This window comes from Ranitomeya imitator, chromosome 2 (genome assembly GCF_032444005.1).
Source record: "Ranitomeya imitator isolate aRanImi1 chromosome 2, aRanImi1.pri, whole genome shotgun sequence".
NCBI lineage: Eukaryota > Metazoa > Chordata > Amphibia > Anura > Dendrobatidae > Ranitomeya > Ranitomeya imitator.
The window spans coordinates 405,567,138-405,584,639 of NC_091283.1; the positions used below are offsets into that span (position 1 = coordinate 405,567,138).

The following is a 17,502-nucleotide window of genomic DNA, read 5'->3' on the forward strand; positions in this document are numbered from 1 at the left end:
CGGTATTTGAAGTAAGGCATAAAGTCAGTTACTTCCTCGGTGTTCCGGTCACCGGCTACGCGCCTCAGTAGCATGTTGCCGTTCTCAAGGTATGACTCCTACTGGCTCTCCTCTGTGCTTTGATCTCGTTTCTCACTTTCCACAATATCCTTCTCTTCTTGTCCTTTCTTAGGATACTGCCGCAAGGTAGTGCAGGCGCGGTTCCGTTGCTTTCTATTCGTTCTGCTAGGCCCCTGTCAGGAACCCACCCCTGACAGGTCCTCCCTGGACTCTCCCAGGCTGCGTTCTGTTCTAACTTCCTATCCGACCCCTAGTTTTACCAGTGTGAGGAGTGGCCTAATACATAGTGCCTTTTGCTCCCCATAGTGGCCAGAGTGTGAAGTGTGATGTGTGCTTGTGATACCTGGTCAGGTGAACTCCTTTAGTGCAATCAGACATAACATCACCCTCCTTAGCGGCAGAGCGACATTACTGCAACGACCAGGACTCTGGGGCGCTGCATATACATTAAATTACTTATCTTCATACTGATCCTGAGTTACAACCTGTATTATACCCCCAGAGCTGCACTCACTATTCTGCTGGTGCAGCCATTGTGTACATACATTACATTACTTATCCTGTACTGATCCTGAGATACATCCTGTATTATACCCCAGAGCTGCACTCACTATTCTGCTGGTGTAGTCACTGTGTACATACATTACATTACTTATCCTGTACTGATCCTGAGTTACATCTTGTTTTATACTCCAGAGCTGCATTCACTATTCTGCTGGTGCAGTCACTGTGTAAATACATTACATTACTGATCCTCTACTGATCCTGAGTTACATCCTGTATTATACTCCAGAGCTGCACTCACTGTCCTGCTGGTGCAGCCATTGTGTACATACATTACATTACTTATCCTGTACTGATCCTGAGATACATCCTGTATTATACCCCAGAGCTGCAGTCACTATTCTGCTGGTGCAGTCACTGTGTACATACATTACATTACTTATCCTGTACTGATCCTGAGTTACATCCTGTATTATACTCCAGAGCTGCACTCATTATTCTGCTGGTGCAGTCACTGTGTACATACATTACATTACTTATCCTGTACTGCTCCTGAGTTACATCCTGTATTACACTCCAGAGCTGCACTCACTATTCTGCTGGTGCAGTCACTGTGTACATACATTACATTACTGATCCTGTACTGCTCCTGAGTTACATCCTGTATTACACTCCAGAGCTGCACTCACTATTCTGCTGGTGCACTCACTCAATGACTGTGAATGGTCCAGATGGTCACATGCCACACACACTCTCTTTCTGTCTAAACTTGTCAGTGTTGTATTTACCCTTAAACTATTTTTCACTTAGGTGTGTTTCCTTATCTCTATGCACCCTCTTACTTATTTACCCTGATCTCAGTGGGCCCCCGATACGCTCAGTAAGTAATGTTAGTTATGTGCTAATACCATCACTAATATTCACCCATTGTTCAAGTCTACTCAAAGTATTTACATTTTGTCCTGTGCAGCATCACTGAAATGTTTTGTGGGTTTTTTTTGTTCTCTCTGTAGGTCCTTGTCTACAAATAAAAAAACAACAAACATCTGAAATGGTTTGGGGTCAAACAAGATCACTTGTGCTATTGCTCGTCATCCATGGAGTATCCTGCCGTGATCGTAAGTATGCTTCTAGAACAGCTATAGAAGGTGCTGAGGTTGGGGTACCATGTGGTTGCGCCAGGTGTCTCATGGGAACTAATTTTGCATCTGGTGCATAATCAGACATGGAACAATACATGGGCATGTTATAATAATGGTGTAAAATTTTGATAATATTAGAACCTATGCAGGGGGACATACTGTATCTAAAAATGAGGTAGATCTGGTATAGCTTTTTGGGAGCCCTGATCCTGCTGATCCTCTATATTACTAGCTGGAGTGTCTCTTTAATTTTCTATACAATGTTTGGTGACACATTCACACAGCACTACTCTTGGGACATGTTGGGTTGGCACTGTTTAGATGATTTAAAAAAAAAAATGCCCATGCCCAATTAAATGTCCCATTTTCATACTTAATGGGTTGAAATTTTCCTCCTCACCAGAATAAAGAAAACTCCATAGCTCCTTCTATACAGGGTTATTCTGTAATTTCGTGTTTGACTTTTCAGAAGGCCTTGATACACAGCCAACCAGAACCCAACCCTGTCCTGGGGAGGAGCAGAAATTTCTGACATAGCTTTTTCAAATCTTGGGCATTGACTTACTAGGTACTGTACCCACCTACAGGGGGGCATTAGAGAGACAGTTTTCAACCTTCTGGAGGAGACATTAGTACTTTGTACACTGAAGATCTGGACATGAGACCCTTACTAAATCAACTATATCTGTGAAGAGCATGCGCATGAGATCCTTACTCATGTAAGATATGTTGTAAATGTTTGTGCTGCTGTAAACCCAAAAGTACAGTACTGTCTGACTTCTTCTATGCAGCACAAACTTAAAGGGAACCTATGATGATTAACATACCACCAAACACCATGTGTAAGAGCTAAATTCACTGAAAATATTATATATCTGTTTTTGGTAAAGTTTTAGTAGAAATAGTAAGTTAATTTAAACTTCTGAGTATTCTTTGCTTAGGAGTCCAGTGGACTGTCAGTCACTGTGTAGGACCACCTACTGGACTCCTAAACTGTGAATAAGCAAATATTTTATGAACAAATTACCATCTGTACTACATTTTTGAACAAAAACATATATCAGTCTACACAGCTCTATAACGTGCTGACAAAAAATTGGACTGAGGGTTCAACAATTAGGATGTTAACATTTATCCTCCTTCTCCTCCTTTTTACTAGCCTTTAAAGTTATTTGCAGTAATGAGATTTGTCCATGTGGAGAATCCGTGACCATCACTTATGACCTGAACGACAAGCTTGTGAACATCAGTGTAGAAAATGAAGACACTAATGATACATTTCTTCAAAGTGATTTCTTTGCAAAGAAGAAGCCAGATGGAAAGATTTCCATTGAATGGACAGACTTCAAAGTGATGGTGACCATCTCCGAAGTTACGTTTTCTGATATGTACAAATATGTTCTGCATCTGTCTGCAGATTCAGGATTCCAAACACAATACATTGGTTTCAAAGTTTCTGGTAAGAATTTTTGTTTTACTATAGTAATAAGAAGAATTTGTTTGTTTGGCCCTCTACTTGGGCCATATGACCTTTTAGCCGTGCATATTAGAAAGTACTGCCTCCCATAGAATTATTATTATTATTTATTATTATAGCGCCATTTTTTACATGGCGCTTTACATGTGAGGAGGGGTGTACATAATAAAACAAGTACAATAATCTTGAACAATACAAGTCACAACTGGTACAGGAGGAGAGAGGACCCTGCCCGCGAGGGCTCACAATCTACAAGGGATGGGTGAGGATACAGTAGGCGAGGGTGGAGCTGGTCGTGAATTAGAAAATGCTGCCCTCATAGAAAAACTGATAATTTCCATAAGCATTTGGTGTTTGTACATAAGTGCCAGCCAAGTCTAATGAGTTCTCCATGCTATGAGACTGGGTCTACTGGGTCCTCTCTAGATCTCAGATTTACTCTCCCTAATAAGGCTAGCAAAATCAAGGCAACCCCTAACCACATGGTGACCTTTTTAAAATATCCACATACCTAATGAGTTTCTCAAAAAAAAAAAAGCTGGGTCACTTGTTCTTGAAGCATCTTTTTTGTGTGTGTCTTTCTCCTTGTGTAGTCATAGGCTTTACCACCGGCTTTTGTTTTATTCCACTAGTGAGTGTCCTGAAGAATGGATCAATCACTCCTTTTTAACAGCTTCACACCTTTACAAAAGTGGAGCAGTTAAAAGATATAAAAAAAAAATGAATGTGCACAGCAGGTTGTTTTTACATTGAGGTGTATGTGTGCAGTCTTTCTCAAGGGCTTGTCCTACAAAACAAGTTGATTTTAATGATAGTATCATAGAATGTTAGCGTTGGAAGGAACCTCCTGGGTCATTGTGTCCAACCCTCTGCTCAATGCAGGATTCACTAAACCATCTCAGACAGATGTCTGTCCAGCCTCAGTTTGAAGACTTCCATTGAAGGAAAACTCTTTGTGGCAGCCTGTTCCACTCATTGATCACCTTCACTGTCAAAAAGGTTTTTCTAATATCTAATCTGTATCTTCTCCCTTTCAGTTTCATTCCATTGCTTCTCGTGTTTCCATGTGCAAATGAGAACAAGGATGATCCCTCTACATTGTGACATCCCTTCAGATATATGTGGACAGCTATTAAGTCTCCTCTTAGTCTTCATTTTTTGCAAGCCATACATTCCCAGATCCTATAACCATTCCTCATGGGACACAGAAGTCCGCTCACCAAACTATAAATCTTGGAATAATAATAAGTTCCACATTGGACGTGTTTAAAAAAATGTTTCTTTGTTGGGATAATCTTATATATGTGTCCCTTCTGTGTACTATGTAATTTCTGTGTCTGACCATACAGGACATGGTCTGATCATTTCACAGCTCCCGGGCAGGGGAGAAAGCAAAAGAAGATACAGACAGGACAGCACGGGATCACAGCTGATTCTGCTTTAGGCTGGAGTCACTCTCAGCGTAAGACAATGCGGTCCGTATATTACGGCCGTAATACGCTGAAAAGTCCCCAAAATAGTGGTCCGTAGCTCCTCCGTAGGCAGGGTGTATCAGCGTATTTTGCGCATGGCATCCTCCGTATGTAATCCGTATGGCATCCGTACTGCGTGTTTTTCTCGTAGGCTTGCAAAACCAACATACGGCTATACAAGGGATCCATGAGTTTAAAAAAAAAATATATATATATATACTGTCTATATATATATATATGTCAGTAGACACATATATGTATATATATTATTACTTCATACAGCGCTAGATAGCAGTGGCGTAACTACAAAGTGAGGGGCCCCGATGCGAACTTTCAAATGGGGCCCCCCCGCGCCAAAATATTTCCCACCGAAATTCACATTTTCCCTATTCATTTCGCACACTATAGTCGTGTTGCAATGTTGTGTAGTCTGACCTAATACTGCCCTGTACTCGCTGAGAAAAATGATTTTATAACTAACATGTCCCTATAGTAATATGTCCTCCCTCGCTCTAATTCCAAGCGCACTCCCGGCGTTTGAACTCTGTGTGCTGTTTCTTCCTGGTATGACGCTGCAGTGCGTCATTTCCAGACCTGTGCAGTGTGGGGGTGTATTGGGTGTACTGGTTGGTTCTGGAGCATACGCACTGCACATTCTGACACTGGCAAGTACACGCAATACTCCCCGACAGTGCACATGCTGGGCTCTGCCCACAGCCGTGTACAGCCCGTACATACACGGCTTCGCTCCAAGAACCCGTACACACACGGCTCCGCTCCGTACACCTTGTACACACACGGCTCCGCTCCGTACACCTTGTACACACACGGCTCCGCTCCGTACACCTTGTACACACGCGGCTCCGCTCCCTACACCTTGTACACATGCGGCTGCGCTCTTTACACCTTGTACACACGCGGCTCTGCACCGTACACCTTGTACACACGCGGCTCCACTCCTTACACCTTGTACACACGCGGCTCCGATCCCTACACCTTGAACACACGGCTTCGCTCCGAGAACTCCGTACACCTTGTACACACGCGGCTCCGCTCCCTACACCTTGTACACACGTGGCTCCGCTCCCTACACCTTGTACACACGCGGCTCCGCTCCCTACACCTTGTACACATGCGGCTGTGCTCTTTACACCTTGTACACACGCGGCTCTGCACCGTACACCTTGTACACACGCGGCTCCACTCCTTACACCTTGTACACACGCGGCTCCGCTCCATACACCTCTTACACACGCGGCTCCGCTCCATACACCTCTTACACACGCAGCACCACTCCATACACCCCATACATACACGAATCCGCTCACCTCTTTCACCCACGGCTCAGCTTTGTACACACCTGACTCCGCTCCGTACACCTTGCTCCACTACATACATACACGGCTCCGCTCTGTACACCTTGTACACACACGGCTCTGTTACATAAACATCCCCTCATTCAGCACCATGACAATCAAGCACAGCAGAGTCCTGCATAGTGCATACACTGAGGCCACTGATCATGTGACCCCTGACTCCTCCCCTCCTGTGACCTCATCACAGGTCCTGTGCGCATAGAACAGGTAGGTGTGTGTGTGTGTGTGTGTGTGTGTGTGTGTGTGTGTGTCAGGTGCAAGCAGCACATCACTCACCAGCTAATGCCTGCCGTCTCTCCAGCTTCAGTCAGTGACACGCACAGCCCTTCTGCTAGGTCACATGTCCTTCACGGACACGCCCACTCGCCGCACACTGCTGAAAGTCTGGGGAAGCTGTGGGCGTGGCCAGCAGGATGCGTGCGTGACTTGTCTCCTTCCCCTGCTACTTGTTTGCTGGACTGGGCGGGCCCTGAAAACACTGTGGGCCCCGTCGCAGTCGCGACCCCTGCGACCGCAGTTGTTACGCCCCTGCTAGATAGCTTTAAAGCCGGTAATTCAATTACCGGCTTTTGCTATCTCCTTCCTAAACCCGACATGATATGAGACCTGGTTTACATACAGTAAACCATCTCATATCATCTTTTTTTTGCATATTCCACACTACTAATGTTAGTAGTGTGTATATGCAAAATTTGGCCATTCTATCTACTAAATTAAAGGGTTAAATGGCGGAAAAAATTGGCGTGGGCTCCCGCGCAATTTTCTCCGCCAGAGTAGTAAAGCCAGTGACCGAGGGCAGATATTAATAGCCTGGAGAGGGTCCATGGTTATTGGCCCCCCCCGGCTAAAAATATCTGCCCCCAGCCACCCCAGAAAAGGCACATCTGGAAGATGCGCCTATTCTGGCACTTGGCCACTCTCTTCCCATTCCCGTGTAGCGGTGGGATATGGGGTAATGAAGGGTTAATGCCACCTTGCTATTGTAAGGTGACATTAAGCCAAATTAATAATGGAGAGGCGTCAATTATGACACCTATCCATTATTAATCCAATACTAGTAAAGGGTTAAAAAAACACAAACACATTATTACAAATTATTTTAATGAAATAAACACAAAGGTTGTTGTAATATTTTATTCAACGCCCAATCCAGTCACTGAAGACCCTCGTTCTGTGACAAAAAATAAAATAAACCAACAATATCCTTACCTTCCGAAGATCTGTAATGTCCACCGATGTAAATCCATCTGAAGGGGTTAAAATATTTTGCAGCCACGAGCTTTGCTAATGCAACATTGTTCGTGGCTGCAAAACCCCGGGGAATGAAGGTAAAGTAGGTCAATGACCTATATTTACCTTCATTTGCGGTGAGGCGCCCTCTGCTGGTTGTCCCTAGATCGTGGGAACTTTCCTAGAAAGCTCCCAGGCTCGAGTTCATAAGAGGCGCCCTCTGCTGGTTGTCCTCATATGAACTCGAGCCTGGGAGCTTTCTAGGAAAGTTCCCACGATCTAGGGACAACCAGCAGAGGGCGCCTCACCGCAAATGAAGGTAAATATAGGTCATTGACCTACTTTACCTTCATTCCCCGGGGTTTTGCAGCCACGAACAACGTTGCATTAGCAAAGCTCGTGGCTGCAAAATATTTTAACCCCTTCAGATGGATTTACATCGTTGGACATTACAGATCTTCGGAAGGTAAGGATATTGTTGGTTTATTTTATTTTTTTTGTTACAGAACGAGGGTCTTCAGTGACTGGATTGGGCGTTGAATAAAATATTACAACAACCTTTGTGTTTATTTCATTAAAATAATTTTTAATAATGTGTTTGTTTTTTTTAACCCTTTACTAGTATTGGATTAATAATGGATAGGTGTCATAATTGACGCCTCTCCATTATTAATTTGGCTTAATGTCACCTTACAATAGCAAGGTGGCATTAACCCCTCATTACCCCATATCCCACCGCTACACGGGAATGGGAAGAGAGTGGCCAAGTGCCAGAATAGGTGCATCTTCCAGATGTGCCTTTTCTGGGGTGGCTGGGGGCAGATGGTTTTAGCCAGGGGGGGCCAATAACCATGGACCCTCTCCAGGCTATTAATATCTGCCCTCAGTCACTGGCTTTACTACTCTGGCGGAGAAAATTGCGCGGGAGCCCACGCCAATTTTTTTCGCCATTTAACCCTTTAATTTAGTAGATAGAACTGCCAAATTTTGCATATACACACTACTAACATTAGTAGTGTGGAATATGCAAAAAAAAGGTGATATGAGATGGTTTACTGTATGTAAACCATGTCTCAAATCATGTCGGGTTTAGGAAGGAGAGAGCAAAAGCCGGCAATTGAATTACCGGCTTTAAAGCTATCTAGCGCTGTATGAAGTAATAATATATATACATATATGTGTCTCACTGACATATATATATATATATATATATATATATATATATATATATATATATATATATATATATATATATACCTATTCTATGTGTCCACATTTATTCTACCTATTCTATTGTAAGCTGTCAGTGTGATTTTACTGTACACCGCACTGAATTGCCGGCTTTTCTCTCTAACACCGCTGCGTATTTCTCGCAAGTTACACTGCTGGTCCGTGTGTGATCCGTATTTTTCTGGCTTCCATAGACTTTCATTGGCGCATTTTTTGCGCAGTACGGTGACAAACGCAGCATGCTGCGACTTTCTACGGCCGTAGAGGCCAGTATAATACAGATCAGTAAAATACGGCAGATAGGAGCAGGGGCATAGAGAATAACTGTGCCGTTTGTTTGGCGAGTTTTACGGACGTATTTTCTGCGCTCTTACGTCCGTAAAACTCGCTAGTGTGATGGCAGCCTTAGAGGTGAAAAATTTCCCCGGCTGTTTTAAACATTCTTTTACATCAAAGAAAAAATCATTTGTGATGCCCTGCTGTAGTGTCTGTATACTCTCTTTTCCTTCCTCCCCTGCCCAGGAGATGTGGTATGAACAGACCATATTCCTGCAGGGTCAGACACAGCCACTACACAGTACACCACAGGGGCACATTCGTAAGATTATCTCAGCACAGGAACATTGTTTTAAACACATCTAATTGTGGAACTTATTATTATTTCAAGATCTAGTACCGTATATACTCAAGTATAAGCCGAGATTTTCAGCCCAAATTTTTGGGCTGAAAGTGCCCCTCTCGGCTTATACTCGAGTCACGGTCTGCGGTGCGGTCGGCGGGTGAGGGGGAGAGAGGTCTGAGGCATACTCACCTAGTCCCGGCGATCCTGGCGCTGTCCCTGCAGTCCCACGGACTTCGGGTGCCGCAGCTCTTCCCCTGTTCAGCGGTCACGTGGGACCGCTCATTAGAGAAATTAATATGGACTCCACTCCCATAGGGGTGGAGCCGCATATTCATTTCTCTAATCAGCGGTGCCGGTGACCGCTGATAGAGGAAGAGGCTGCGGCACCCGGAGACCAGCTGTCCGGGAGAAGGAGCGGGACGCCGGGAGCAGGTAAGTATGTCATATTTACCTATCCCCGTTCCACACGCCGGGCGTCGCTCCATCTTCCCGGCGTCTCTCTGCACTGACTGTTCAGGTCAGAGGGCGCGATGACGCATATAGTGTGCGCGCCGCCCTCTGCCTGATCAGTCAGTGCGGAGAGACGCCAGGACCGGACGCTGAGGAGCTGCAAGCAAGAGAGGTGAGTATGGCATTTTTTTTTTTATTGCAGCATTATATATACCGGTAGCACAGCTTTATAAGGAGCATCTATGGGGCACAAATGAACGGTGCAGAGCACTATATGGCACAGCTTTATAAGGAGCATCTATGGGGCACAAATGAACGGTGCAGAGCACTATATGGCAGAGCTTTATAAGGAGCATCTATGGGGCAATAATGAACGGTGCAGAGCACTCTATGGCAGAGCTTTATAAGGAGCATCTATGGGGCACAAATGAACGGTGCAGAGCGCTATATGGCAGAGCTTTATAAGGAGCATCTATGGGGCAATAATGAACGGTGCAGAGCACTATATGGCAGAGCTTTATAAGGAGCATCTATGGGGCACAAATGAACGGTGCAGAGCACTATATGGCAGAGCTTTATAAGGAGCATCTATGTGGCACAAATGAACGGTGCAGAGCACTATATGGCAGAGCTTTATAAGGAGCATCTATGTGGCACAAATGAACGGTGCAGAGCACTATATGGCAGAGCTTTATAAGGAGCATCTATGGGGCACAAATGAACGGTGCAGAGCACTATATGGCAGAGCTTTATAAGGAGCATCTATGGGGCAATAATGAACAGTGCAGAGCACTATATGGCAGAGCTTTATAAGGAGCATCTATGGGGCAATAATGAACGGTGCAGAGCACTATATGGCACAGTTTTATATGGCACATCTATGGGGCAATAATGAACGATGCAGAGCATATATGTGGCACAGCTTTATATGGAGCTTCTATGGGGCAATAATGAACAATATGGAGCATTATATGTGGCACAGCTTTATACAGAGCATCTATGGGGCAATAATGAACGGTTTGCAGCATTATATGTGGCACAGCTTTATACAGAGCATCTATGGGGCAATAATGAACGGTATGCAGCATTATATGTGGCACAGCTTTATACAGAGCATCTATGGGGCAATAATGAACGGTATGGAGCAATATATGTGGCACAGCTTTATATGGAGCATCTTTTGGGGCAATAATGAATGGTGCAGAGCACTATATGGCACAGCTATGGGGCCATAATGAACGATATGGAGCATCTATTTTTATTTTTGAAATTCACCGGAAGCTGCTGCATTTCCTACCCTAGGCTTATACTCGAGTCAATAAGTTTTCCCAGTTTTTTGTGGCAAAAGTAGGGGGGTCGGCTTATACTCGTGTCGGCTTATACTCGAGTATATACGGTAATTAAAATGAACTCACACAAGTGTATAACTCGGACAAGTGCTATTTGATGTTTTATTGGATAGCCCTTGGAACAATGTAATACAACGAGGCATTGCAGATCTGAATTTTTTTCCACAGACCAAATCGCTGCTGCAATTTGTTCCACAAATCAGATGACATGCACCCATTCAAGTCTATGGGTGTGTGAAAAACGATTTACGCAGACACAGACAATGAAGAAGATGGAAAATTTAGGTTCTCAGTCTCCTCAGCACGTGTGCTGCAATTCTCTCGTTTGAGATGATCACATCACAGTAAACTGATCTTGTGATCAAACTCGGATCAGAGTTTGAGACGAGTGTCACTACCATAATCGAGCCAATTTTTTCGGTCGTGTGACCCTGGGCCTTATAGTCCTCCCTTTCTTTGATCTCAGCGGTCCCCTCATGGTAGAAATACCCAAGCCTCTCTCTTTGTGCAGTATCGCTTGGGCCTCCTAGAAACTCACACAAACATTCCTTGGTGCAAGCACCTTTCTTATGGACTTTTGCCCTGTTGTCTCCCACCAACATTGCGAGACAGATCTCACCACCGCAATGCTCACCATTACTCTCTGCTTGCTTGCCTGGACACCTGTCACCCTCATTTGCAACAATAGCAACGTTTGGGGGCTAGACTGAGTATTGCAGTCCACCAAGCCTTTTCACTCAAGGGCCACAAGAATGTACAAGAACCGGTGACAAATAGAAAACACATTATCTGGGAGATTTTAGCATACACTTGGGAGATTTGCCAACTCTAACAAGAGTTCAGGCCTCCCCCTTTTTCGGGGAATCTCCTGGATTTTTCAGGAAAGTTTGTATTTTTCTTAAAAAAGCAGGGAAAACAGAAGGACTGTACCCCTGGCAGTACCCCAGTGCAAGTTATCTAACATGTCTATATATTTCATTGTTCTCCCCAGGTATGTGTGAGCCAAAGATTTCTGAAATCCTTGAAACAAAAGAGCTTGTATGTGAAGTAGAAAGTGAAAGTAATTCATCAATAATCTGGAGGAATAATCATAGATATGTGTACAAGATGGCCAAAGCAACCAAAATATTAACTCAAAGTTATAAGTTAACAAGTACTCTGAAATTGACGGAGGAGATTGAGATGGAAGATAACCAGCTATGCTGTGCTGCCTCAGATGGTATACATAAAGAGAAAGAAGTATGCTTCCTAACAACATCAGGTGAATACCGCTACAATGTGCTTGTTCTGTGACGTGAGTCTTGTGAGGAGACATAAAAAACTAGACACAAACATACATTTAATGATTCCTATGTGATATCTTTTGTTTATACCATACTATGGTGTCCAAGCAGTGTCATCCATTGGCCAAATAATATAGTTGTTAAAATATTAATGCTGAGATCACTACTATACACTGTAAGGCTAAGTTCACACTGGACATTTTTGCTGTGTTTTTTTCTGCAGCAAAACCTGATTTCTTGGCAGGAAAAAAGCTGCAGCAAAAGCGCATATTTTGGTGCGTTTTCTGTTGCGCTTTTGGTGATTTTTTTTCATGCGGTTTTTGGGCTAACATGCGTCTCTATGTGCATGCTAATAAAGTTTAGTGCCCCGAGAGAAAAAAAAACACTTCCTGTAGAACCATACCTGTAGATCACGATCCGACTGAAAAAAAAAATCGCCTAGCTTTCAGACAATGCAAGTGCTGCACGATTTTTACACACTGATGTCCATTGAAAAGCCAGCAATTCAGCAGCCGTATACAGTAAAATCACAGTGTGAGCTGGCAGGAAAGAACAGATGGATTACATATAGTATATACACATAGAATAGATAGATACTGTAGATATAAAGATGACAGCGACACTGTTAGATAGATTTGAGATAGATAGATAGATAGATAGATAGATAGATAGATAGATAGATATGGAATAGATAGATAGATAGATTCATAGATAGATATTGGATAGATAGATATGGGATAGATAGATAGATAGATAGATAGATAGATAGATAGATAGATAGATAGATAGATATGGGATAGATAGATATGGGATAGATAGATAGATAGATAGATAGATAGATAGATAGATAGATAGATAGATATGGGATAGATAGATAGATAGATAGATATGGGATAGATAGATATAGATAGATAGATATGGGATAGATAGATATAGATAGATAGATAGATAGATAGCTAAAAAAAGAAAAATTGGAGGCAGCACACCGTTTGTAGTGAAAAAGAGCTTATTTAATCAGCCCAGAAAGCGACGTTTCGGTCCCAACAGGAACCTTTCTCAAGCCGGCTTGAGAAAGGTTCCTGTTGGGACCGAAACGTCGCTTTCTGGGCTGATTAAATAAGCTCTTTTTCACTACAAACGGTGTGCTGCCTCAAATTTTTCTTTTTTATAATTGAGGTTTGGTATTTGCCTGGGGGGCTCTGCACCCAGACTTTTTCTTTGTGCTGCTCTAATTCTCTTTTTTTCTTAGATAGATAGATAGATAGATAGATAGATAGATAGATAGATAGATAGATAGATAGATAGATAGATAGATATGAGATAGATAGATAGATAGATAGATATGGGATAGATAGATATGGGATAGATAGATATGGAATAGATAGATAGATAGATAGATATGGGATAGATAGATAGATAGATAGATATGGGATAGATAGATAGATATGGGATAGATAGATAGATAGATAGATAGATAGATAGATAGATAGATAGATAGATAGATATGGGATAGATAAGTAGATAGATAGGTGATAGATAGATAGATAGATAGATAGATAGATAGATAGATAGATAGATAGATAGATAGATAGATAGAAAAAAATCAGGCAGCATTTCAGTTCAAGAAAAATTGTGGACTTTAATCCAGCACCAAGCAGTTCGACCTCACAACACGGTCTTTGTCAGAAAAGGCGCATCTCTAAGGCTACGTTCACATTTCCGTTGTGCGGTGCTGCGTCGGCATGCAAAACGCAGCTTTTTGTGATGCATGCGTTAATTTTTTCATGATTTTTGGCGCAGAAAAAACTGCATCATGCAGCGTTTTCTGTTGCGCCAAAAAAACGCGTGCATCACAAAACGCAAGACAACGCATGTCCATGCGCCCCCCCGTTAAATATAGGGGCGCATAGAGCATGCGTCCCCGTGGCTGCGCCCGACGCAGCCCCGCAAAACGATAATGTGAACGTAGCCTAAGATGTGCCAATTCTGGCACTTAGCCTCACTCTTCCCACTTGCCCTGATGCAGTGGCAAGTGAGGTAATAGTTGGGGGGCTTGAGGTCACCTTTGTATTGTCAAGTGTCATCAAGCCCAGAGATTAGTAATGGGGAGGCATCGGGGTACCATCAGGAAGGTCATAAGAGTTCTCCGCGAGACACTGAGCAGCGATAGAAGACGCTGCTCAGTGTCTCTGCTGGATGACCGGCTGTATGGTCGCATCATGTAACCATCAACCATGCAGCCTTCCATCTACATGTAGCAGAGCTGTGAGGTCTCATCCTGCTGTCATTGACTTTTCTGCAGCAAAAAACGCTGCAAAAAATGATACTACGTTGAAAGACGTGACACGCTCTATGTCCAAAAAAACATGCAAATTTCTTAAATCTCATAGGTTTTGCTGGTATTGTAAAAAGCAGCTGAACAATAGCATAAAAAAACGCAGCAAAAACGCCCAGTGTGAACTTAGTCTTAAAGTGATATGTTATACAATTAGTGATTTCACAGACTGTCTATGCAAATAATACCATACAGTGCTCGAATATCTACATAAAGTGCAAAATAACCATATCAAACAGTACCTAAGTTAAAACATACTACAATATGGTGTCCAAATTATAGTGCCAAATAATAAACAAATAATACTTCCATACAGCTGCCTAAATTTAAAAAATTCATAAACTGCGCAGTGCTTGACACAATAAGTAACATTGTTACTAGAGATGAGAGGGATTGATCTTTGGAAGATCAAATTTGAATTGAATTTCCTAAAAATCACAGTTTGAATATTTTGAAATTCGTTTAACTGTTCACAAAAACAAGTTAGCCTGGCACCATGTCCAACACTGCTGAAGCAGTGGATTGTGGATTATAATATCTTGTACAGTGGTGGATTGTACTTGGGCCATCAGACATCAGCAGATGCCAGTGGAGCACAGTATCCATCACCATACGCACTGGCTAAGTCTCTCTCTTCTGTAGAGTATAAGTTCTTATGGTCAACAGGTCCTCCCACTCTCTCCTGTAGGTTGTAAGCTCTTATGATCAGCGGGGTCCTCTCTCTCTCCTGTAGAACGCAAGCTCTTATGGCCAGGGGAATCCTCTCACACTCTCTCAACTGTAGTGTGTAAGCTCTTATCATCAGCGAGGTCCTCTCTTTTGTAGTGTGCAATCTCTTTTGCTCAGCTGGGTTCTCTGTCTCCTGTAGAGAGTAAGTTCTTATCAGCGGGGTCCTCTCTCTCCTGTAAAGTGTAAGGTCTTATGGTCAGCGGGGTCCTCTCTCTCCTGTAGAGTGTAAGGTCTTATGGTCAGCAGGGTCCTCTCTCTCCAATAGACTGTAAGCTCTTATGGTCAGCGGGGTCCTCTCTCTCTCTTGTAGAATGTAAGCTCTTATGGTCAGCAGGGTCCTCTCTCTCCTGTAGAGTGTAAGCTCTTATGGTCAGCGGGGTCCTCTCTCTCCTGTAGAGTGTAAGCTCTTATGGTCAGCAGGGTCCTCTCCCTCTCCTGTAAAGTGTAAGCTTTTATGGTCAGCAGGGTCCTCTCTCTCTCCTGTAGAGTGTAAGCTCTTATGGTCAGCGGGGTCCTCTCTCTCCTGTAGAGTGTAAGCTCTTATGGTCAGTAGGGTCCTCTCTCTCCTGTAGAGTGTAAGCTCTTTTGGTCAGCAGGGTCTTCTCTCTCTCTTGTAGAGTGTAAGATCTTATGGTCAGCAGGGTCCTCTCTCTCCTGTAGAGTGTAAGCTCTTATGGTCAGCAGGGTCTTCTCTCTCTCTTGTAGAGTGTAAGCTCTTATGGTCAGCGGGGTCCTCTCTCTCCTGTAGAGTGTAAGCTCTTATGGTCAGCGGGGTCCTCTCTCTCCTGTAGAATGTAAGCTCTTATGGTCAGCGGGGTCCTCTCTCTCCTGTAGAGTGTAAGCTCTTATGGTCAGTGGGGTCCTCTCCCTCTCCTGTAAAGTGTAAGCTCTTATGGTCAGCAGGGTCCTCTCTCTCTCCTGTAGAGTGTAAGCTCTTATGGTCAGCGGGGTCCTCTCTCTCCTGTAGAGTGTAAGCTCTTATGGTCAGTAGGGTCCTCTCTCTCCTAATCTAATCAGTTTTTATGAAGAGGTAAGCTATAGACTGGACCACGGTGAGTCATTGGACGTGGTATATCTCGATTTTTCCAAAGCGTTTGATACCGTGCCGCACAAGAGGTTGGTACACAAAATGAGAATGCTTGGTCTGGGGGAAAATGTGTGTAAATGGGTTAGTAACTGGCTTAGTGATAGAAAGCAGAGGGTGGTTATAAATGGTATAGTCTCTAACTGGGTCGCTGTGACCAGTGGGGTACCGCAGGGGTCAGTATTGGGACCTGTTCTCTTCAACATATTCATTAATGATCTGGTAGAAGGTTTACACAGTAAAATATCGATATTTGCAGATGATACAAAACTATGTAAAGCAGTTAATACAAGAGAAGATAGTATTCTGCTACAGATGGATCTGGATAAGTTGGAAACTTGGGCTGAAAGGTGGCAGATGAGGTTTAACAATGATAAATGTAAGGTTATACACATGGGAAGAGGGAATCAATATCACCATTACACACTGAACGGGAAACCACTGGGTAAATCTGACAGGGAGAAGGACTTGGGGATCCTAGTTAATGATAAACTTACCTGGAGCAGCCAGTGCCAGGCAGCAGCTGCCAAGGCAAACAGGATCATGGGGTGCATTAAAAGAGGTCTGGATACACATGATGAGAGCATTATACTGCCTCTGTACAAATCCCTAGTTAGACCGCACATGGAGTACTGTGTCCAGTTTTGGGCACCGGTGCTCAGGAAGGATATAATGGAACTAGAGAGAGTACAAAGGAGGGCAACAAAATTAATAAAGGGGATGGGAGAACTACAATACCCAGATAGATTAGCGAAATTAGGATTATTTAGTCTAGAAAAAAGACGACTGAGGGGCGATCTAATAACCATGTATAAGTATATAAGGGGACAATACAAATATCTCGCTGAGGATCTGTTTATACCAAGGAAGGTGACGGGCACAAGGGGGCATTCTTTGCGTCTGGAGGAGAGAAGGTTTTTCCACCAACATAGAAGAGGATTCTTTACTGTTAGGGCAGTGAGAATCTGGAATTGCTTGCCTGAGGAGGTGGTGATGGCGAACTCAGTCGAGGGGTTCAAGAGAGGCCTGGATGTCTTCCTGGAGCAGAACAATATTGTATCATACAATTATTAGGTTCTGTAGAAGGACGTAGATCTGGGTATTTATTATGATGGAATATAGGCTGAACTGGATGGACAAATGTCTTTTTTCGGCCTTA

General features: G+C 43.4%; 1 protein-coding gene across 5 annotated transcripts in view; it reads left to right on the forward strand.

The window, feature by feature from the left end:
- Nucleotides 1-17,502, forward strand: part of LOC138664194 (uncharacterized) — a 72,672-nt gene that overhangs the window by 45,701 nt on the left and 9,469 nt on the right. For all 5 annotated transcript variants that reach the window (XM_069750682.1, XM_069750680.1, XM_069750678.1 and 2 more), the window contains 3 exons: nucleotides 1,578-1,682; nucleotides 2,866-3,165; nucleotides 11,904-12,173. In XM_069750682.1, the coding sequence (XP_069606783.1) occupies nucleotides 1,616-1,682; nucleotides 2,866-3,165; nucleotides 11,904-12,173 (637 nt within the window). In that variant the 5' untranslated portion in view covers nucleotides 1,578-1,615. The remainder of the gene's footprint in view (nucleotides 1-1,577; nucleotides 1,683-2,865; nucleotides 3,166-11,903; nucleotides 12,174-17,502) is intronic.